The sequence below is a fragment of the Scomber japonicus genome, chromosome 2 (assembly GCF_027409825.1).
Source record: "Scomber japonicus isolate fScoJap1 chromosome 2, fScoJap1.pri, whole genome shotgun sequence".
In the NCBI taxonomy this organism is placed as follows: domain Eukaryota; kingdom Metazoa; phylum Chordata; class Actinopteri; order Scombriformes; family Scombridae; genus Scomber; species Scomber japonicus.
Window position 1 is genome coordinate 25,540,478 of NC_070579.1, and position 24,265 is coordinate 25,564,742.

A 24,265-nucleotide genomic window follows, 5' to 3' on the forward strand; every position below is an offset into this window, starting at 1 on the left:
TACAGCACTGCATTAATGTTTACTGAGCTTATGCATGTCACTGATGTACAATGACTTGACTTTCATCTCATTACTTTAGATTGGTTTGTTCAGGGTCAGCCTAATAGCTTGGCTCTAGGACTTCAGTGATTTAGGTTAGGATAATCTAGCCTAGGGTAAGCTCACAATTCAGTTTTTATTAAAACAATAGTAAGGTGACCAAATGAACAATGAAACTGTTTTTACTCACTGACATTTTCTCCTATTCCAGTTATCCAAAATACAGAAATGTATTTAAAAGTTAACATGAGGCTTCACCTGTCAGAGTTAATCAAATAAAGTTGATATCTTCCAGTTAGTTAGTCTTTTTAGTACAAAAGTCCTGTTTTTGTCTCGGTGGGATAGACACAGTTTTCCTGTGCATTTGCAGTGGAAGTATAGTTTAAAGACAGACAGTAACTTGAATAGACTAATTTTGAAAGATGTTGATCTTATTTGACTCATTTGTATGGCTGAATCTTCATTTGATCTTCAAATAAAGTACATTTTTGGACAGAGGAAGAACTGCATTTTCACTTACAGTGTAAGTGCATTATGAAAGGATCTCTTAATAGTCAGTATGAACAGGAGCATCGATTACAGCAAGAAGAAAGTGTCAATATTCATATGGATGCCTGCCTGTTTTAGGACAGACTTGAAAATATATGAACTTATTTTAATTTTCTTGGGTAAGAATGATGTCTAGCCTCAACTTTCATTCCTTCTAAAGCCAAGCTATCATTTTAGTTCTCTTGTGATGCTGAATGTCTATAAATGCATGGAGAGCTTTTGCATGTATCACTGGTTGACTAACTATAAACTCCATTCACGGGTGATGACTGTTTGAGCTGGCAATAAGCTTTTCTGTGGTTGTTTTTATGTGTCACCATAGTTGATAGTGATTGCATATACAGGAAGTTGGCTGCTTGTTTTTGCACACAAAAACCTTTCTTTTTCTGGGTGTCATTTTTAAAATGTTAAATATAGAAGGGAAAAAAAATCACATTAAGTATGCATAGTTGCTCTCTGCTCAATTTTCCCAGGCCTTGCCCCGTCTACCACCCCCAGTCACCTCACCTTGGGTCACTATTTTCTTTTGTGTTCCCTGTTTTATATGCCCTGGCTCCACCCCTTCAAATACTTAGCAGACTGTTTCTGTCACTGCTGCACAGCTTGCAAACAATGTCCCACTGTCATTTGTTCAAAGAGAAAAAATACAAATAATTGCTGGTCAGTCTGGTGCTGTAGGCTACTGGCAGACCTTTGGGCTTGGCCTTACAATGCTTCCACTATTCCTTCAGCAAGTATGAGCCTCTGAAGGCCTCCCCCCGTTTCCTCTACACCCTTTCTGCTTGTACTCACACTGCACTGCTGTCACTGTCCTGCTGCCTGTGACCTGTTTTATAACATCACGCTACTGTAATCTTCCTTCCCGCTTCCTCTCACATACAGGCTTCACTGCACTACCGCATCCTCACCGCCGTGATCATTCTGCACACTCCAGAACCTACTGCGACATCGTCAAACCTATCACCGCTGCAGTCGCCCCCCCGAGGCTGACCTGTGCCGACCTCCCGCCCAGGAACGCTGGGCAGCATGCGCTCAGCCCCCAGCTCCGCAGGCTGGAGCAACACCAGAGGCAGCTGCTAGAGATGCAGCAACGCAGGGAGCAGCAGAGCAGACCGCTGGAGGAGGTGGAGCAGGAGAGGAAGACGAGGGAGGAGGAGGAGCAGAGGAGGAAGAAAGAGGAGGCTGAAGAGGAAATAAAGAGGAATAAAGAAGAGGAAGAGAGGAAGATGAGAGAGCAGGCAGAGGCAATGAAGAAAGAAGAGGAAAAGCAGAGGAGAGACCTTGAGATGCAGCTGCAGCAGCAACAAGAGGAGCTGAAGCAAAGACAGCAAATCATGCAGTGGCAACAAGAGCTACAACAGTCTAATAAAGGTCAAACGGTGCTGCTGTCCCCTTCCTCTGGTCTCTGCACCATCTATGAAGCTCTGGAGAACAGTGATGAAGAGGCTGGTTGTGAAGACGAGGGGATAAAGGAGCTCAAGCCCATGAAAAAGAAGAAGGAGCCCAGGCAAGAGACATCAGATCAGGAGATAGAAGATAACTGTGAAAGGGTGGCATCAGATGTAGAGGAACATCAAGACTCTTCACCGTCCAACGAGACCCCCCCTCCTCACCCAGACTCCCCTCACACACCCAGCAATCTCTCCCAGGACGGAGACAGCTCCTCTCCTCCAGAGTCTCCTGAGCGACCTCCACCCCTAGACCTGGATTGGGGGAAGAAGGTGGACATAGTGCAGCAGCTCATCAATCAGACCTTGCTGCTGAATGGAGACGGCTGCTCCTCCCTGCTGCTGCTGCCAGGGGGCGCAGGAGGCACACTGAGCCCCCTGGAGAGCAGCCTGTGGCCTAGCTTGCTGCCTCCGCTCACGCCTCCCTCTGCCACTGTCACCTCTGTCAGTAGTTTCTCCCCAGAAGCCACTGGGAGTGCCCCGCAGGGAGAGTGGACAGTGGTGGAGCTGGAGACGCATCACTGAGGGGGAGTCACACACATTAAATAACAGATCTGTACACACACACACACACACACATTAATGACTAGAAGAAGCACACATACACATATAATGTAGATATTAATGCAGAGCAGCTCACATTTACTGCCCTGTTTTCTATATACAACTTAATATTTACTTTCAGAGAACAGCCGCACGGACTGAAGTGAAGATATGGGCGGAGCAGTGTGATGAAGAAATGCAATAATCAAAAGAAATTCTTCCAATACTGATATACGTCACTGCATCTGTTCAAGTACATCGTCTAACTGATGAGTATCACCGTCTGAAAGAGATTGTGATTGTAGTGTTATACAAAATACTTCAGTCCACAATGATATCAATAATATCAATTTCCTGCCCAGTCCTTTAAATAGACCCATAAACATGTGGTGCTGTAGATTCACTAATAAGACAGATTTCTAACTGTACTGTATAAACAAGCACATACAACACACAATGCCTGATGGTGCTTACAATGTTTAAGTTTATTTAGCAGTTTCTCTGTTTAGTGATGCAAAAAGGTAAGACTCTTTCTTGTCCTGAATTAGACTCGAAGGTAGCATCCACTCCCAGGTAATATAAATAGAGTAAATGGTCAGGATTATCTAGAAAGCTGAAAGATGAGGTTAAAGCTTACGGTTGCAGTCAGTTCTAAGGAAATACAGGAAGTAAAGCAGGCCGACATTGTAACTTAAGAGCACGTCCTTAACCAGTACTTAAGAAATTCTGAGATGACGAGTTCTTTCTCCAACATGAAAACTGTTAAAATCTAAACACTGCTATTAAAATTCTGGAGAGATTCAACGTCATAAAATTTATATTTCTGAGCACCAAGCAAAAATGTGTTAAATATGTTTGGTCGGAATTCTTTGATCAAATATTTACTGCCTTAAATTGGGAATCTTTATGAAGGCAGAACTTTTATTTTGAAGGGTCAAAACATGCACATATTTCCTAAAGTAAGGTTTAAAATCAATAGTGTTATGCAGCTCTACTTCTTTATTGATTTATTTTTGTCATAAATTTGACATGGAGGCAATTAAGTCGAAATGTATTAGAACCAAAATAATTACGCAGGTTGCTAAAAGCCCTCAAACATGAAAAGAAAATTCAGACAATGTATAATGTAGGTGTCCTCAATGGTGGTTGTGTCCCTTACCTTCTGAGTCTCTTCTCAGGTCAAGAAAGTCCTGGGTCTCTGCCACCCAGAAACCAGAGAAGACAAACATAACATGACACCAAACTGAAACTCAGCACCTCTCTTACCTCACACCCTCAAACACAAAGTATATTACATTTCACCCTCCAAACTCAAACACGGAAACTATATAACACAATCCCACGATACGTCACTGCTACTGACTAACAGGGTGGAACTTTTCTTCATGCCAAATCTCTGTGCCATGGGTGACCACATGCATACATACATACATGCACGCACACAAACACGCCGATGGTGCCAAGGTGTAAACTGAAGGACATGGTTTGATTTTTTTTTGTGTTCCTCACCTGTAGCTCCTTTTTATTTGAGTCCATAACTGTTTGTACTTGTCGACATGTGTCCTTTATCACCTTATTTTTGATGTGAGAAAACACTGGAGGAGATGTCTAGCTATTGAATAGTGAAGATCTTGATAAGGTTGCACTTTGTTAAAAGTTCTTAAGTTGCTCACACATGAAATTTGTCTCAATTCAAATTTGGTGATTATTGAGGTCTAGAAATGTTTTTATTGTTAGAGTTGGAAGAGAATCATCCCGTTTTGATCTCTGAGCTGTTTTTGGATTTGTGATTTCTTGCCAAAGGTCAGTATGATGTGTAAACGTTTGAAACACTGATGAGGTTTTAGTTTTATGTACATAATTGTGTCAACAGATGAGATTTTTTAGTGATTAAATACTGCTGATGATTAGTTTTTGCAGGAACGGTAGACGTCACTGCTCTGTAGCCCCACATTAACCGATTCATGGGTGTCGTGTTGCTGAGGTCCTCATGCTCACATTTTAGATGATGTCACTTCAGTCACCTAGACTACAGATAAGACGACGGCCTTTAAGTTCACAGTGACTGGTCCATGACTAACTCTGGGTTTGACCCGATACTGCTGTGAACACTTTATTGTGTGATATGAGAATAAGGAGGATTATTAAAAGGGAGGCAAAGCGGGAATATCAGGATCTAATGGGTTTTTACTGTGTAGTATTGTTGAAACTGTGATGAGCTGCGGTACGAAAGTGTGTGTGTGTGTGTGTGAGTGTCTGTCCCGCTAGTTTTAAGTGTTCATATCTGTGGATGTTGGCCTGTTGTGTGGATAAGGTGCGTTTGTCAGTTAGTGTTATTTAAGGCTGTCATTTTGAGCTTCACTTTATGATGTCACAGGTCTGAAGACAAAGGGAGTCTTTTAGGCCAAATTTGGTGATTTCTCACACCTCTTATATCTAATGGAAGGGGACAGAGATTTAAAAAAAAGAAAGAAAAAGGGCAATAGATGTGTATTTCCTCTCATGTCCATTTGTGTCGAATAAACTTAATTAAAAGCAGAAACAGAGGAGCTTAACTGATACTTGCGACAGATATCTGATTTTTCACACTACTGATCCAGCAGGAAAAAAAAATTCCCTTCACCAGTGTTGGTGAGTTTGTCCACTGCCTCTGTGTAGCAGGTGTTGACACATAATGCTCACTGTATTTTTTGACAAAGCTGGACTTTTAAAACTTGCTGTCTTAAACATTGTGTCTGTAGTTTTTGTAAGCATTTCTGTTTCTATTGTTTAAGAAGACTGCTCACTGTAATGAAGGGAAACCCCACTTACATTTTGTACTTTAGAGATTTTAGAAGTATAGTAGACCTTTAAGAGTCATATATACATTTTTATTGCAATAGAGAATGAAGGATGTTGGGTGTAAATGGTAGATATTATTCTTTCGTTATTAGTAAATTGCCTTTCTTAATGTCCACTCAACATAGCCAATGGGCTGAATGGTTACAAGGTCAACCTGAACACAGTAGGCTGAGTGAACATATTTCATTTAGGCTCAAAATGGTTTGATAATCTTTCGTTTTGGATTTTAATTTATTGAGAATGAACTGAGGCCTGTAAGTTCTAATTTAAATGGTTTGATGAACCCGTTAAAATGAAGTAAAATTGGGTGATCTGTCTTGTGGAGCCCAAATCATGGCAGCTTGTTATAAAGTTTTCCTTGTTTTCTTTGACTTTCTGGAAAGACAGAAATCTGTGATTGTGTGTAATTATTCAAATGCGATGTTTCATGTAAATAAAATGTTTTTTTTTAATAATGCTTGTTGACTTCTTTACAAGAGAAAAAAATTTTTAAATATGGAAACTTATAGAATTGTAAAAATACTGGCAAACGCTTTCAAAGCTTATAAAATGTACAACATCAAACACAGTAAGTTAGTAATATTTGGCACATACAAAATGTGCAGCAAACATCACAGTGAACAACATAACATTATTTTTTACAAAACTTGACTGACAATACAACTGTATTTTAGAACATATCAACTGGTCAGAGTTTAAAGTTGTGAGAAACACCCAGTTTGAACCAGTGGATCATAAAAGCAGTAAGTCACTCTGGCTGGCAGTGTCATATGTTTACAGTAATGTGTGTTTTTTGATTATCCCTTGTGTGTTCTTGATCCAAAGTGCCAGACACATTTGAAACCAAATATTTAACCTTACAACATATTTTTTACAATCTTCATATCAACTTGACACATATTCTCAAAATAAGTGGACCCAGCTTGAGAGTCCAGATAATTTTTCATCATGCTCTGTATCCTTCTAAGAACCTTTAAAACCTGCCATATACTGTATGTCCTGTATGTACAAACACATGTTCTCCTGCAGGGTGTAGCATCATTCTGTTGTCTGCCATGACATCAGCAGCTGCTGCAAGAACTCTGTCGCTCTGCAGCAGGATGGCTCATCGCTGCCCAGAAACAACACCCTGTGGTAGTTGGCCTGAGGAACCTCACACGTGATCCTGAAACAAACACATGCAAACACACTGATAAAAGTCAGTGGCTGAATAGTGTTGCACTATTTAACACTTAGACGTCATCATTTGCAGTCATGTCATTCTCCAGAGAGCACTGAGCATTGAAAAATATCTTTAGGTAACAAGAGAAATGAGTGTAGAGATGAAAATAAGCATACCAGTCATAGATGTCCTGTGTGTCAGGGTCAGGCTTCACCTGCACCCACTGACCAATGGACCACGTCCTCACAATGTTACTTTGGCAATTCCTGTTAGCATCTGCGCATATGTTGGGAATTTCTTCGTAGCACAGGAAGTAACTGAAAGGAGGACAAACACAGCAGTGAGACCAGCAGCCACATGCATACACAATACATATGCACAAAAACCCTGCATACACCAGTTCCTGAATGATAACTGGTATTTATAGGGTGATGCACACCTCAAACACTCTTCCGACCAGGTGTAGGGTTTTTCTAAAGGGATCTGAGGGTGATGTGACGAGGTGGAGATAAAATATAAGGTTATAGATATCTTTGAGTAAACTGGTGCATTTACACAGAGTTTTGTAAAATGCATTTATTAAGGTAACACTAATTACTTTTGAGTAATTTATTTTTTAAATTCTGACTTTTTCTTTTATCTTTAATTGTGACACACCTTGTAAGGTCACTTTAGATATGAGACCTACAAACTAATTATTAATTACATTTATGACATATCACTGCTGATGATGGTTTGAAGTCTGTGTAATGATTCAACAATATGGATGCTATAAAAAGCTGCACAGCCCTGCATAATCACAGCTGCTCTGCTGTTGGAGAACATGGCCTGTGCAGCACAAATCTGTCAAACAGCACTTTTTATTTCCAGTTTGATCCATTGACAGGTGTACAGACAGGTGGAGCAGGCATGTTGATATGAAAACAGCTGGTTCAGGGCGTCTTCATCCTTTTATGATTAATTGTGGGAGTGGAAACAAGGCTTGTGCACATGTGCCTAGTTTGACAATGATTGAGATGTATAAAACTGAACCATTGGTATACACAGCTTTATAAACTTGATGAAAACAATGTGTGTGGATATTTCTCACTTTGTGCATACACACAGTTTTAGTGTTGAATCTACAGTTTTATACATGTGGAACCTGATGTTGATGACAGAAGAGCTAATTGACTGAGCAGGTGGAGATATCCAGACTCACTACTCTGTGTCTCCAACTGCTTTTCCGTCTCTCTCCTCGTTCTCTCCACACTGCTCTTCATCTGTCTGCTGCTCATCTTGGAGTCTCTCCACGTTCCAGCGCATGCGTTTGTACAGTCCAGTATTGACCTGGGCCAGGTAGGGTGTTGGCTTACAGTAGCGGAACGTGGTCAGCCTCAGTCGGCCGAACTGACTCCGACCAATGCAGAAGTGAGAAATGCTGGGAAAGCAGACAGGAGGGTGTTAGACAAATATGGAGAAATTGGATTGATTGAAAAATTAGCTTGTTATAGCAGGAAAAATCAGATGTTTCAGGAAGTAGAAAGAAAATTAGAAGAACATATTGAAAGTTGAAGACAGAAAACTGATATTAAATGTATGCTGCTGACAATTTCAAAAAAAGTGTGTATGTGTATGTGTATGTGTGTGTGTGTGTGTGTACCTGTTAGGTTCAGTCTCATCCAAACAGAGGAGATTGTAGCTGGCATAGGTCAACACCAACTGCTCCAGACTGTCACACAGCTGCTGAGAGAGGTCTAACAGCTGCACACGCTACACAAACACACACAGTGTAGATGTTAAAAGTCAACTTGTAGCAGTTAAACCACCATGTTTTCACACCCAACACAAATGAGCATCTCATTCAGTGACAGATAGACAACTTAAACTAAACAACTGGCACACAGTCAAATTCACTTCCTGTGTCTGTCAAGTATATTGTACTGGAGATTTATTGTTAAAGCAATGAACCAAAACACAGTTTCTCAATACCCAGAATGCAATACAACAACTTTAAAGAGAAATTGGGAGACTTTGTTTTCAGTGAAATGTGGGCATTAGTAGTAAAATAATATTTTAGAAATGTTGCTAGCAAGAAAACAAAAATAAAATACGGGATGTGTCTATATTATCAGTCATCAGAAAATTCACACACAGTTAATCACAACAAAACTATCATATACACATGATCCTTCAGGAATACCTACTGCTTTACATTAAGTAACTTTTTAATATTTTTTAGAAAATGTAAAAGTGTTACACCAAAGCCTGGGAATTATTTATTTAAGGCACTCATTTAACAACCACATGACATAAAAGCTGCAGCTTGTTTATACATATGTTTCCTCACGTACGCCTTGTGGTAACAAGCCAGCAATGTTGGGTTATTTTCTCCAGATTCTGCTACTAAACTTATTGAATAGAGGTCACAGGAATAACTTTGTGTGGGGTGAAGGGAGCATTGAAAAATTAATATATTTAATTTAATAAATTCAGGTGCAACATCTCTGTCGCATAGTCCACAGAACTCAATGTCAACAGATTTTTTTTAAATAGAAACTAGTTTCAATCTTAGTTTTAAAACCTGACCAAATAAAACCAAAACTGTTGGCTTGGATATGTGACATGAAAATAACAAAAATGTGTATTTTAGTCATTTGGGTGAACCAACCATCAAAAATTGTACCTTTGGGTAGATGTCAAAGGGTAGTGGGGTGTGTTGGGGAATGGTTCTCCGAGCTGATTCCAGCTGGTTAAAGTAACACTGACAGGTGTGCAGGAAGCTTGGGACTGCGGCAGCAAGAGCCCCTCTGTCTTGATGACCCAGCCTGCCAGAAATCACAAAAGAAAATCTTAAAAAAGAGGAAAACCCAGGTAAAATCAATGCACTGTGTCAAGCCAACAACCCTACCCATTGACAAGACAGTTGTTCAAGTCATCAACTTCACTCATGAGCAACTGGAACTGCTGCTGCATTGACTGCAGGTTCCTCTCCATCAGTCTGACCTCCAGGCAGCTGCGGTCCTCACAGTCACAGCTGCAGGCCACCTCGACATCACCACACCATGGCGCCAGAGCAACGCCAGCCAACAATGCTAGTGGCTCCTCCACCTCTGGGAGATAAATTAGTAATATTTGGCTATTAAAACATTAACAGGGGTTATTTTGCTTTTTTGCTCAACTCAGTTTGTTTGCTTTGTATGTATTACCAGTGTATGAAATGTGTTATACAAATGACGATTGATTTGATTGAAAAAACAATCCCTCCAAATTGATGTTAAACCTATTTAACCTAAATTATTCTCTGGGTACATCATGGCCATTTCGGCTGTTTCGACTCCTTAAAAGTATATGGAAGAAATTGAGCAACATGCATGTCTATAAATTAGACATGCATGTTTTGGTCAGTTGTAGTAAGACATGTTAATGAACCTCCATGCCCGGTGTTTGGAGGGCTGTCCGGGCTGAGTGACTCCCTCTCACCGCCCGCGTCCTCCTGTAGCACCGGGTGTCCTGGCGGTGAGTCTGCGGTGAGCTGGACCTCAACCTGAACTTCAGTATCTGCCATGCCTTCTGTTTAAATACGTTTTTTTTTTATCCTGTGAAAAATTGTTGCGGGAGAAAACGCCTCCTTCAAGGGTTACTTTGGACCTGCCATTAACTGTTTATGTCTTGCTTATTAACGTCAATGTTAGCCTGTTAGCATAACACCAAAAACCTTTACAAAGAGACAACTGCTACTATGGCTAATAACTGAATCTATCTAAAAGACAATTAAATGTGTAACCACTCATTACAGTGGTTATTTATCAAGTTAACGCTAATAGCTTTATCGTTAGCTGGTAGCCGTACGCTAAAACTACGTACTTTCTCTTCGTCGTCAATGGTCCGGCAATTTGATTCCTAGGATGGCGAAGTACTGACCAACCCTACTCTGCATCTGATTGGCTATGACTCGCTGCCCTCGTTGGTTGTATTGGTTGGGTGAAGTCATCAGAGGCAGAGAAGGGCGGGTCATGATTATCGCCAACCTAGGAAAAAAATATCGCCAATGGTCCCTGTGACGGTTTCTGCTGTGAAAAGGTCAAAGGTCGCAGCTGGTTTGAAGTTTTTACTTCCCAACAAAAAGAACATACATGTTTGACTAAAATAGCAACAAAAATCCCCCCAAAAACCAGTGTTAGCAGGGAAAAAAGTACAACTTTATTAAATAAAGTCTTTGCCAAAGTTAGGCTAATGATGTACGTTGGGCCTAAGCTTGCTCTTAACAGTATGTAACACCTGCCATGTACACCTTACAATAATACATTTGAAGAAGAATGTATGTCTTAAACATTTGTTTATCTCATATCCAAAAGAGAAAAGTCTGCACACCATATGAGCTCCCTTGTTCATATCCTCCCTAACATGAGTCATACTCCTTGCTGACTGTAAATGACTGAGCGTTTTTTTATATTTCATTTTCACCTGTGATTTTCATTTTGGAGCGTCAGGGGTTGCTCACTGCTTCCTTCTTATCTTTCTGCCAGCAAATTTTCATCATGCAAATCAGTTATGCAAATGTGGTCCAGTTCAATTTCTCTATCAAATGTAAAAAAGACACCCACTCGCACCACCATAGCATCACCTAACCCTCTAATGAGGTTTTCTCTCTCTGACACTCTTCTTTTATTTCTCTCCCCCACACAATAACACATAAAGACACTATAACACACACACACACACACACACACACACACACACACACACACACACACACACACACACACACACACTTATATCAGGCCATGGTCACTTATGAGGACATTATGTAGACTTACATAGACTCATGGAAATTTACCCTAACAATCACCACTACTTGCCTAACACAAACCCAACCTGAACCACTGATCCAAAATCAATGCCAATGGGATGGCTTGTCCAATTGGGGACAAAAGCATTGTCCCCAGTTGGACTAACCATCCCCAGTCACACAACTGGTCTTAAGTCTGAAATGGGTCCCCAAAAGTAGCTTATGACAGAACAGTGTTACAGTTTCTGTTGAATGAGATCCATTTCAGTTGTGCTGTGGAGGATGGGCATACAGCTGTTCATCTTATAACCTGTAGACAAAAATAGCTATGTAGGAGATTTTAGACTTGAAACTTGGACTTGAGCCAGGGTTAACCCAGTTTCAGTTGTTTACTCAGCTCTGCTCTGTACCTGTACCTTTTACAACAGGGAATTATTTAGGAAATTACCACAAGGACCGAAATGACACGAAAAGACTGATTAAATGTTAAACTTTACAAATCTCTTAACACAAAGATTTTGGCTTCAGACTCTCCCATAGCACATAAAACAAAAATGTCTATCGCATTAGGTAGAACATCAGACTTTAAGATATCAGAGCAATACAACATAGTATCATCACTGTTTGATGTTTATGACTGAATTATAAATCGTTGTTGCAATTTAAAATCTTTATCAGACATTTCTCATTAAAACAGTGTGCTACTGAGCGCCCTGGTGGTGGAGTGGTTAGAGCACATGCCACATAATCGCAGCATCCCTTATTCGAATCCGGCCAGGGACCTATGCTGCAGGTCATTCCCCTCTCTCTCCCTGTCTCCTGTCTGCTTCTCTGCCAGACACCATCTGAATAAAGGCATAACAAGCCCAAAAAGAAATCTAAAAAAAAAAACAAAAAAAAACAGCATGCTATGATTATGCTCTCAAGATTAAATAGCAATGAGATGATGTAGAAGTCAGCATTTGGAATGATATAGAATAATAACAATAACTTTTAAAAAAGTTTTAATTATGTATTATTATTTAGTATGCTGTATTACTGTAATAAAGTGAGTCTGAATGTTGAGTTGTTTTCTATGATCCTATTAATTTATGTAAGGTGTGTTTGAATACCGAAAAGTGTTGTATAATAATAATGTACTATCATTATCATTGTCATTATTATCATTATCATTATTATTATTATTATTGTTATTATTAGGCTATTATTAGTAGTAGTAGGCTAGCTAGTAGTAGTAGTAGTAGTAGTAGTTGTACCCCAACCGGTCAAGGCAGATGGCAGATAACCCACTTAGAGCCCGGTTCAGCCTGTGAAAGTGGCGACTTGCCACTGTCGCCAAGTGCTTGCTCATGTCGGAATGTTATGTCTCTTTAATTTAAGTAGAGTACAGTCAAGACCTGCTCTATGTGTAAAAGTGCCTTGAGATGACTTTCGTTGTGATTTGGCGCTATATAAATAAATAAAGATAAAGATAGTAGTAGTAATATTATCTCAAATGCATTTCTGAAGGTAGTGGTTTAAAATAGTCATCAGTGACACGTGTAGAGTAATTGATTACTACTTGGCACGTTCAACAGTTGCCTCATTAGGAGTAACAGTGCGAGTGAGTGGTCACGTGCTACATCCGGGCGCGCCCCCGCCGCCCAGCCCTGACTGGACCAATGAATGCCCGGGCGGCATTGCTGGAGCATCGGTAGCGCGCTTTGGTTTTAGTGTACAACTGGTGTGTATGTGTGTCCTCTGTGTGAATATGATGAGATGCTGTGTGTGGCAGTCCCGTGTACCACCGCGAACAGGACCGACGTGCGTGTAGTTTGCTGGGTGGAGACTTCAGCGGGATATTTAATGTGTTTCACGGCCAGACTCGGTGTCTTTTGTCCGCTGGGTTTGACTGTATGAGCGGCTTGTGGAGGACTGACAGGCGGCTTTTTTTTGTGAGTGTGTGTGTGGCATGCGATAACAGACAAGAGACTGAGGCGTGTTCATGTTTCACGGATGTTACCGGGAGGAAAAGAAGAGAAGAAGTGGATTCTTTCTTTGGTTTTATGTCCTCTGTGGATGTGACTTTATGAGCAGGACACGACGGAGTGCCGCTGCTGCTGGCGGGGTTTAAGGGGTCCTTGCTAGCTGTTGAATGGCACTAGTTTTTTTTGGGTGCTCTTTTTAAGTGGCGTGTCTTTAATTGTGTTTTTTTTTAAAACGTGAACGCATTTTTATCAGTGTGAAGTGAAAGCTATCGTCGGTGAAACGCGCTGAAAGGCACAGGGAGGTTCAGCTCAGGCGCGGCCAGGCAAGCCAACAATGCGGATTACCTCTTGACTGTTTTGCCTTTGTGTCAATAGACTTGTTTGTGTAAAGTTGAGACAACACTCACAGGACGAACAACCCGGAGTCATTCTTCAATTATCAGTGTGTTTTATTGGCTGAAGAGGACCGACAGTACGTTGATTAACCCCCACATGTGCACAGGTTGTCTGTGAAGCAGCACTGGCTGAAAACAGAGCAACAGGGACAATAACGATGGCCAACGACTCTATTCAAGTAAGTCAATCATGTTGGGTGTCCTACACTCTGCACGCATTGTATGATTTAACTTGTCTTTATCTGCTATGCACCTATTTGTCTTGGCACAGTGTAATGGGTGGTCGTGGTCCCCTTGGCTATTGCTAAGTAATTCCCAAGCCCAAACACCCTCTTCAAAAATAACACTTTAAACCATAGTTACCTACTTTTTTTGGGCTTGTGACCCCTTAAAACGAACCCGTATGTACTGGTGACCTCTCATCACATGGCCTTGGTCGTGGTTCCTCCTCAGATTTGATTCGAAAGACTCAGTATTTAACAAGCAAACACCAAAATGAGAGAACAATCAAAAAAAAAATACAGCTATACTTTTATGTAACTGTGATGTTTTTTTCTTAACCATCATATTTTTAATAAACCAATTCGAGAACAGGTTTGAATTGAAATCTAACGCTCTAAATTACCATTACTGTGTGGCAGGAATGTGACCTTAGTGTAGAGATTGAAACCTATTAAAAAATGCACGATGGTACTTTTCTTTACAGGGCTGCTTTTTAAGTGGGTAAAATATTCCTGATTTTCTCAGGGCCTCCCAGATGGCTTCTCTGAGATGTTTGGTGGGCCCCACTGTTGGGAACCACCAACCACTCACTTGAATTGGAATGGGATAGTTTGTATCCTGTTAATAATGTATGATGAGACACTTCTGGTTTTGTGCAGAGAGCTCCAGCAGAGCTCAGTCACCTTGGTGTTGTACTGTATATTATCTAGTGTGATGTGGGTCTTAAAGTGAGTTCAAGCCCTCAAAATGTTGTGTGTTAGTGTGGAGATGCAGGGAGGCACAATAGTGGTGTTTGTCACACACACCATTCCTATCTCCCATTAGTCATTACTCACCCATGAGAGCATTATTAAGCAGGAAGACTGCTTACTGTGCATTTTACAGGCAATAGCTGTGTGCTGAAGTAAAACACCCACAATTTCCTGATGTAGCATGTAGACAATAGGCTAATTGATCTTAGCTTTGCTGTTAAAAGTTACAAACAGTAGAGTGCCATTGTTAAGTAAAGCATCTACTTAACATTTACTTTGAATGCACACCACTGAACTTAAGGAGCAATTGTTCCAGTGTAGTTTGACATTTACGTCTAAGCAAGAGACACATATCAGCTGACATGGAAGAGTGGAGTTGTATAGAGCTCAGAGGTACAAGCGCTGGTGTTTTCCTGCAGGTGACTTTGCAGTTGTACTCTCTTGTTTGCAATTAAGGAAAGCTTGTGTCACCCAATTAAGAAGGAATTGTGAGCGGTCAAACAGAAGACAAGTTAACATTGTTAACCACTCACACTTGAATATTAGAAGTAGCCAAGTGAGGAACAGGTGCACATGAAAATACAGAAGTGGAACAATAGTCTTGATAACTACAGCATGGAGTCAGCCAGCTGACTAAGAATATGTAGATTAAAAGTGGCTGTTTGCAATAATAGTTGGCTGAAATGTCACATTTATGACAGTGTTCCTGTTATTGTGTGTGTGTGTGTGTGTGTGTGTGTGTGTGTGTGTGTGTGTGTGTGTGTGTGTGTGTGTGTGTGTGTGTGTGTGTGTGTGTGTGTGTGTGTGTGTGTGTGTGTGTGTGTGTGTGTGTGTGTGTGTGTGTGTGTGTGTGTGATGAATCCTTGACATCAAAGTGCTGACTAAACACCCAACTGGTCGTGTTTACCTACTTTTCTTCCATCAACTGTTTCACCCATATTTGCCTTTTTCCCCATTTTACATCACAAAGGACCATGGCCAGCTGTTTGTGCATTTCTGTTTTGGTTCAGGCACATGTGAGATTTTATGTATTTTGGAGTTTGTCTGCTGACACAGCTCCTCAGTCTACCTGCGTCCTGCTATTCTGTTTTATATCACTGTTAATTTTGGGGCTTTTTTCATTGGGTGTAAGTCTGTTGGTCGGACCAAACAGGCAATTTGAAGACATCTTGAGTTTCAGGACATTGTGATGGACATTTATTACTATATTCTGAAATAATATATACAAAACAACTTATCAGTTAATATGGAAAATAAACAGCAGACTAATACCTGACATGATCATTACTAGCTGTTCTACTACATCTATCTTTGACTTGTCACTGTATGCATGTTGCCTAATGGCTACACTCACTGTTCTTTTATAATTCTTTTCCTCTTTCATTTGCATGAGGAAGTCATGAATCTTCACATGTGTCGGTAGTAAAATGAGCCACAGTCTGTGTTTAACTCTGATGCTGAAGTGCAGTATGTTATCTGCCTGCTTTTATAAGCTTTGTGACGGGTTAGTTTGCCACTTCAACCAGGCCTAATTCTAGCTTTGGTGCCTTTATGTCCCCAGGCTAGACACTTTTTGTAATTTAGCAGATGTAATAGTGCCATTACACCCGCTCTGTTTTCAGAAAGCCACATATGGGAAACAACCTGTGTCTGATAATCGGTGCCAAACAGATACAGCTTAACTTGGCTGTGCCTCATCAGTCGGTCTCCTCCACTGCCCGGTTTGGTAGAAACGTAATTGATTGAGAGTTGCATATCTGATTCAAACACTCGATGAGGCTAGAGCTTGATAAAGTTAATCTGCCTACAGCATGAAGCCAGCTGACTTTGCTGCGTGACCAATAGTAGCACTGATGATGTCCTTTTACTAAAAAGACAAACAGTAGCACTAAGAGCTCGACAGCTTTGATGGTTATTTGTTTTTCCACATGGGGTGCTGTTTCCGTTTGCTTGCCACGCCCTCAGGAGGCTCATGGACAATAGAGAAGTGTTGTCAACTAGATGAGTACACCCAGTAGAGTACAGATTTCTGTCAGGTGTGTAGAGTAAAGATGGCGGCTAAGATAACAAAAAATGGATTTATTCATCTTGTTTAGTAGATCATAACATATCGGGTATCGTATGGGTTTAATCTGCAGATCCTACACTTCAAACTTTTCTATGGATGTCAATTTATAAACCATAAGAAAGGCCAAAATATTGCCTGAAACAGACAAGGAAAGGCTTGTTTTTAGCCTAGCCAATTGCCAGAAACGACAAAAGTCAAATTAAAAGTCACATAAACGCAACAACTATGAGATGTTATTGTAGCATGCAGGCATACTTTTTGAGCAAAAAATATTAGGCTGATTTGTTGAGTAGTATGTGAGATTAGCTGCAGACAGATACACACATACACACGTAGACACACACACACAATCCCCTCTAGGCTTATGCCCAGCAGAGATAATGAAGTAGGAAAACGGAGGAAAAGATGGACATGGACTTTTTTTGATCTTAGTCATAAAGACCAAAAGAAGAGAAGGCGCTGTCCGTGGCTGCTGGGTTGAGAACACTGGTTACCATTATTCCCCGTCACAGGACCTTTTTGTACTAGGGCAAATAATTAGTCATTTTGCTACACTTTGAGTTAAGATGATGCCTGGAAAGGGGATGACATAGTTTTGTTTTTAGCCCAGGAATCAGTTTTAAAGTGTCAGGTCTTGCCCTCAGACCCAGACTCAACCGGTGGTCGTTGGGGAGACCCACCTGAATATTTTGTGTCCTGCACCATAGTAACAATCCAGACTACAGTTCTTCATACTTTGAAAAAGACTGTTGGCCCAATATGAAGCAGAGTTGCAACTAACATTCATTTCATTATTGATTTAATGCGTCGATTATCTTCTCTAATCTAATCAATTAGTTGTTTGGTCCATAAAATGTCAGAAAACAGTCAAAGTCCATTAATCAGCTATCTGAATAGTTGGTGATTAATTTAATAATTGGCAACTAATGGATTAATCAACTAATCTTTGCATCTCTTACATTAAGGTAGGTGTGAGGACAGTCCACAATAGTTTAACTAGCGGTATACATTAATGTCAGGAACAGCTGCAATATCCAAATCTGTTATAGTTTCAAGCAGAGCCTGTAAAAATGAGATGTTTCAGTACAACTGTTACTGAAATATGATTTTTTTTCCCCCCAGTCAATTCATAAGCTTCCATTATTCTACATGTGAGGCACGCACTGAAACTATACACTCTTCCCATGGTCTGCCATTTGTTTTCCCCCACAGGAAGGCAATATTAAACAGCCCCAGAAGAAGTCTGAACAGAAATGTGTCACACTTCCTCATAAAGGTTAGAGGGGAGACAAGAATGGAGGGGTGTACTGTACTTTCCTGTATAGTAAGAGGCAGATTCTACGGCGATTGTTGCTTTCTTTTGGTGGAGTTGCACAGTGTACGTTCACTGGAAAAGCAGAGACAACCAAGACACATTCCAGTGGTTTCACAAAATGTATGTGAGCACAAATGCTCAGGCTCCCACACACACACACACACACACACACACACACACACACCTACAATCACACAGATACAGCAACTCACACACACACACACACACACACACACACATACACATACAGAGACAGACACTCCAGGGAATGCATAGGAGTACTTCCCATAAGCCTTAGCATGACGTAAGGAGACAGTTATGCACACAAAGTAGGCTTTTCTCAGTGTTGCCTGTTGGCCATGTAGGCAGACAGAATCCACAATAATGCATCAATGAACAGCTGGGGAGAGAGAGGGGGAAAGAGAGAAAGAAAGAGAGAGAGAGAGAGAGAGAGAGAGAGCTAATATAGTCTGTCAGGCATCTCAGTTTAATAAAACAACATGGTTAAACAGGACAGTGTACTCCCTATCATGTGATACAAACTCTCACATGAATATTGCTATATTTAGGCTGGTAACACATGATCATAACCTCATATTGGCTCTACTGACTGCATGCTTTATTACGTCTGACCCTCAAGGAAATTACAGCAATTATAAAAACAGTTACCAACACTGTGTATAATGGTTTCTTCAAGCTAAGAGGAGTCACAGAGGAAAGAAGGATCAGCGCTGCCCTCCTCTTGGTTACTGGCATAGTTAGCAATTCAAACCATTTTGAGGCTGAATGTAGACATGCTCTTACTTCCATCTACCAGGTAGCATGATTAGTTTCTTTCAAAACCTTGTCTTGTGTTGATGACCAAAAAGCACCACATTGTCAACATATGCGCTGTAGGAAACGTCTCTTTTGCATCGAAGTGTTGGACACAGTTAGGCTACTGTCCTCTGATGGGCTCTATTCAGCGTCTCCATATGGTGTCAACATTAGCTCGTCTGTGTCGCAGTCAGTTGCCATTTTTCCACCACAGGGATAAGAGTGGTGTTTGCCAACAGGTAGCCAATGCTCATATCATACATATGCTTCAAGTTTATTTGCAATCCCAACCATAAAGTACAGTTGTCGGTAATACACCAGGGTGTAGAAACAAACATCAATAGAGAGCTGAAGAAGGACTGCCATAATTGGTCGATTAGATTCTCTGATTGTAGCTTCTCAAATATTTTCTGGTTTCTTTTGTCTTCTGTGATATTAAACTGACTATCTTTGGGTTGAGGACTGTTGGTTGAGACAAGACATCACATCACATTTGAGGATGTCATCTTGGGCTTTTAAGAAACACTGGTTCACATTTTTCACCGCTTTCTGACATTTGATGGACCAAACAACAAATCCATTAATCGTGAAAACAATTGACAGATAAATCAATAATGAAAATAATGATTAGTTGCCACACATAAAAACAACTAAAGTTCATGGTTGATTGACATTAAGTGTTTAAATGACGTTGTCAGGAGCATGTTTGATTAAATTAAATTCTCTTTTAACTTTAAAACATTCTTTCAACATTCCTACAACATTGGCCCATTTTACACAGCCCGTTCACGGTGGGGAGCGCCTCACTGTTCTGTATAAGGTACAGACACAGTCTGGGGGCAGAGTTTCTCTGCCAATAAGCCGGCTACTGAGATATTCACAGAGCTGGCTCAACTGTGTATAAAAGGGGCGGCGGGACTGGGACAGGGAGCTGACACTGTTGTGTTACTCGTCACGATTCTGAATCCAAAGTGCCTGCTTGCTATGTAAAATCACACTAAGGTGGCTTTATGGCAGTTTTGTTTAGTTCAGTGTAAAAAGGCAAAGGCCGATCATCTTTACAGCTATAATCCAGGTTCTGTATGAAATTGGCAATGTCTGACTACAGTTAAGAAAAAAAGATGAAAATGTATGCAGCAGAACCCAAGATATCTTCTTTATTCCACGTATTCCTCTTTGTCAAAATCTGGTGACTACATTTCTCACAGTGCAATTCGACTGCCGACAGTTGGGTAGGAGATTCAGGTGTGTTACACTTGTTGAAGCACAAGGTACAGATGTTTGGTAACTTCTTTCTAACTCCTCTTTAATTTCAAACTCTTTAGCCCTAAGCGACACACAGTTTAGCCATTTTGGACAGTCCTGCTGTGGTTGGATCATTGACAGGAACTGCTCAGATGTAGGGAGGGCCTGAGGGTGGAGGCTAGAGGGTAGAGTGAAGGGGAGGTCTAAAGGGCATTATGCTGATGATGAGGCTCTACAGCCGCAGCAGTACAATAGGTTGTATTGTCTGACACCAGCAGCCCAGATCACATTCAGTTCAGTGTGAGTTCATTTTCCTCATCCTGGCTGAGACCACACCCTCACCAACCAACCAACCAACCAACCCAGCTGCCCATCCCACAGCAGGGTAGTAAAGTCATATATATCACGTGTGGGTAATTGAGTTTGTATTTGTTGTTTCTACATGTAAACTGAAATCCCGTGTGTATTTAAAGCGTGTTCATGCTCCACAGTTGGTATGAGCTCCAGCAGCTGTTCAAAGCTGACGTTTCTCCCCACGGATTCCTGCCCCCGTGTCTTTTATCTTTCTTTCACATCTTTCCTTCTCACTGTACAAACATCCCATAATTCTCATGACCTCATAGCGATGTACCCCTGCATTCCTGCTTCAGATGGACCCCTCATTACCCCTACACACACACACACACACACACACACACACACACAGGCTAACAACACTGAGCTCATACCCTGTCATGACATCACCAATCACCCTTGGCCAGTTAACCCCACCAGCTTGTTTCTGTGTGAGCGCTGGCAGGGCTGGAAAAAAAAAAAGCAGGAGCGGTCAGGACGATGTACGGGAGCAAGTAGGTCAGGGTGGGTCGCTCAAACCAAAACAGACAGACATTTTACTGCTCTGCTCTGTTTCTCATCCTGTGAGGCAGAATAGATTGCAGATGCTGAAGTGAAGTTTCTGCATCAGTACAAATTTGGTACCACTCCCTTTTTTTCCCCCCTCTCCCATGTTTCAGTCTTGATTATATAACCACAGTAATTCCTCACTTTCGCTCTCACGTGGGGCCCGGCCTGGCTTGTCAACACCAGCAGCCTTTCACTCTGACATCCCTTGACCCTTGACCTTTCCTCATTATGGCAATGCCTAACGCCCCCGGGCCACATACATCGATCCCAGCCCCATCACACTCAGCACTGCCGTGATGTTTAAACAGCCACTCGGTTTGGTTAACTCGTCCTGAACCTGCTAGAAGATTGTTGCATAAATTGACTGCCTCAAATGAGTGCCAGGAATTGTAGAAAGAGATTTTCAGTTAAAAGTCTAGTAGATATTCATGCATTTGATGCTCTTCTGGTGAACTTTTTCTAGCTTGACCAGCAAAAAAACCCCAAAACTGTTCAGTCTGCCTCATAAATCTGTGGATGTAAAACTCAATCTGAGCTGTCAGACGCTTTTAGTTTTTAAATCAAAAGGTCAAAGATGATCTTGAGTACAGTAGAAATAAATCACACGGCACAGAGAGCACTATGCTGTAATCTCTGGGAGGGGTTTCCACTTTAGGGGAATGTACTCTTCCCCTAATAGGACAAGATATTTGAGGACATAGGAGCTGATGTAATATTAGAGCTATGGTGACATGTTTACAGGGGAAATCAGGAAACGGCGTGTTTTGATAAGGATTTAGTGTAAGAGCCTCTGAAAACTTAGTTTTGAATCTCAAGTATTTCTATGTAATACAAATTCATGACCAAATAAGCAACAATGAAAGAAAAAAAAAAGATTTTGGTATTCTGAACTAAGAGTTTAACATTAAATGAATTAAAAGACAGAAAGGACGACTACAGGAACTCTAAACATCAAATTCTTCTATCAGATCTCTTAAAGTGTTTTTTCATCATAAGTTAAATCTAGTTTTTAATTTTTGGCCCCCCTCCCACGCCGCCATCTCTTAAGTGTTCAGTGTTCTCATCCTTTTTCCGCAGATTATGGTGATTCGAGCATGGTGATTTCCCCCGCAGCAGGGGGTTGGCTGGTAAACAGTTGATGAACAAAGCAATATCAGTCAACTTAATGGGATAAACTACGCATGGTTCCCCAGAGCTCAGACTGCAACTAGAAAGCACAAGTGCTGACGTATGTAAGCCAGCAGATGGAAATCAGCCTTGCATTAAAACAACACAGGGGGGCTTCCTTGCTTCAGGTACCAGTGAGCCATTAAACACAATCCAGGAAGTCCAGTTCTAGTAACATTTTTGAGAATTTGAAGACTTCTTTGACACCAAAACACCACACAGAGGTTTGTAAAACTCTGAAGGAGGATTTTACAGCTCTGCAAATGTATCACATGACGTAGTTTTCTTCGTGTCTTAGAGATACATCAGGTTATTCTGCATGTGGTTGTTAAACTCTTTGCTTTGTCTTATTTGTAGTGTAATAAACCATGTAAGTGTTATTCTCTATTATAAACAATAATTTAGAGCCTTGAGACTCAGCAGATAGTCTAACCACAGGACAGTTTATTTCATAGCGTGCTTGCCTTGTCACCATGAATACAGAGTTTTAATAAAACACATTTCCCCAGAGCACTGGGATCATTTCCAAAAGAAATCTCTAAATAATATCCAAGCCCCTGTTTCCAGGTAAAACTAACCAGACTGTAGTGAGGTTTGCCACAGGAAGTCTCTGGTGGATTGAATAGATTTGACATAAACCTTTGGTCTTTTGATGAAAGCGTGAGTGGGTGACGTATGTTGGGGTAAATGACATTCTACAGTTCTGGGCTCTGAAGAATGTCTGCTAGAATATCATATGACTGGTTTCAAGAAGTAGCCTCAACTTTTTTTTAATTGTTAGTGACTAGTTAAAAAAACAAAAACAGTGTCAACAACTTGGTGCATACATGTATTGCAAACAGGCAGCAAAAAAGGCCCACAGTAAAAGGGGGATGTTTGTGGTCAAGGCACACTGTGCCATCTTTATTTGTGACCACAAATGTGGCTGAAACTTGTAGATACTGTATATATGTCAACATGATGTTGCATCATACATCATCTGTAATAAGGTAAAAAAAACACATCTTCATAACACGTAAACACATCAGAGTCACAGAATCTGAAATCTGCTTAAGTCAGACATGATAAGCCAGAAAGCTTCAAAACAAAACAGTCATCCATGTTTGCACAAGTTGGCAGAATGGATGATTTTTGTTGCTTTTAATTAGAGAACATTTACATCTACAATAGAAGTTATTTTGTGTGAAATTATACCCCAAAAGTATCTCAGCTTTACTAATTGGATAAAATAGCTGAAACTGAATTGTGAAACTAATGTTAGCATACTAAATTAAGTTGTGAATTCTCAAAGTAATAAAATATGTTTAACAGACAACATGGATATATATAAATATGGCATTTCCAGCTTTGGCAGTGCAGTAGGTGCAGGTTCCTTGTTTTTGAGAACATGGATAACATTTTGTGTGTCCATTGCATACTTGCTTCTTTTGTTGTATCAAAGTTGTTTCCAGTTCATCCTCCCTGCTTATTTTCTCAAAGGTTGATGAAATCTGTTCCTCTCGGTCACTCTGGTTTGACAGTCTTTGTAAGAGTTCCACTATCTTTTCGGTTACTTTACGTGATGTTTTGCTAGAATATTGTAAATCAGGGCACACAGAGGAGGTTTTTAAAACAAAAACTGGTTGCCAGCAGGAGAAACCACCAGAGGAAGTGACGAGGGTCCAAACCTACCAGCAGCAGCAGCAGCTGTAGTAATAAAACCGCTCAGCATTCGTTGTGTGTGGCTGTCGCTGACTTATTAGCAGACTTCACAGTGCCTAAGATCTCCCAATCTATTTATTTGAATCATTTTTACATTTATAGCAAAACTGGCAGATATTGTAGTAAAGCGTTATATTATTTCAGCCTCTTCACATTTCTAAGGAAACATTTTCTGGCCTCTGTGGTAAAGCTTGACCAAACTCTGTCTGATGAATGGTTCTGGTGGGCCAGTAACAGTCGTGAGTGTAAAGTGATCCACCATGTTGCCCTTCTGTTATCATGTGCCCCCCTCTCTCCTCCTCCCTCTTCTCTGTGCTCTCCCGCTATCTCTCCTCCCTTCTGTCCAGGCTACGCACCAGCT

The 24,265-nt window shown here is 40.8% G+C and overlaps 3 protein-coding genes across 4 annotated transcripts in view; 2 read left to right on the forward strand and 1 right to left on the reverse strand.

Annotated features, from left to right (window-relative positions):
• The window catches only part of prr36a (proline rich 36a), a 33,784-nt gene extending 27,928 nt beyond the window's left edge, over window positions 1-5,856 (forward strand). For both annotated transcript variants that reach the window (XM_053325130.1, XM_053325139.1), the window contains exon 7: window positions 1,471-5,856. In XM_053325130.1, coding sequence (XP_053181105.1) covers window positions 1,471-2,561 — 1,091 coding nt within the window. In that variant the 3' untranslated portion in view covers window positions 2,562-5,856. The remainder of the gene's footprint in view (window positions 1-1,470) is intronic.
• A 602-nt stretch (window positions 5,857-6,458) lies between these two features.
• On the reverse strand, window positions 6,459-10,129 carry c2h19orf67 (chromosome 2 C19orf67 homolog). Its single transcript, XM_053326786.1, has 7 exons — window positions 9,994-10,129; window positions 9,473-9,674; window positions 9,248-9,389; window positions 8,225-8,334; window positions 7,784-8,002; window positions 6,759-6,899; window positions 6,459-6,585 (listed from the first exon to the last, which is right to left on the reverse strand). Exons 1-7 carry the CDS (start codon window positions 10,127-10,129, stop codon window positions 6,459-6,461), a joined length of 1,077 nt encoding a protein of 358 aa, XP_053182761.1.
• Window positions 10,130-13,290: 3,161 nt separating this feature from the next.
• Window positions 13,291-24,265, forward strand: part of pkn1a (protein kinase N1a) — a 49,362-nt gene continuing 38,387 nt past the window's right edge. Inside the window, exon 1 of the mRNA XM_053325457.1 lies at window positions 13,291-13,894. Within this exon, the coding sequence (XP_053181432.1) occupies window positions 13,874-13,894 (21 nt within the window). The 5' untranslated portion in view covers window positions 13,291-13,873. The remainder of the gene's footprint in view (window positions 13,895-24,265) is intronic.

Bases quoted from the DNA above. Each gene is read 5' to 3' on its own strand.
- c2h19orf67 (XM_053326786.1), bottom strand. From the start codon at position 10,129: ATGGCAGATACTGAAGTTCAGGTTGAGGTCCAGCTCACCGCAGACTCA. The intron at 9,390-9,472 runs GTAGGGTTGTTG...GATTTCTGGCAG, and splicing joins AACAACTGTCTTGTCAATGG to GCTGGGTCATCAAGACAGAG. The intron at 8,335-9,247 runs GTACAATTTTTG...GTGTTTGTGTAG, and splicing joins CCTTTGACATCTACCCAAAG to CGTGTGCAGCTGTTAGACCT.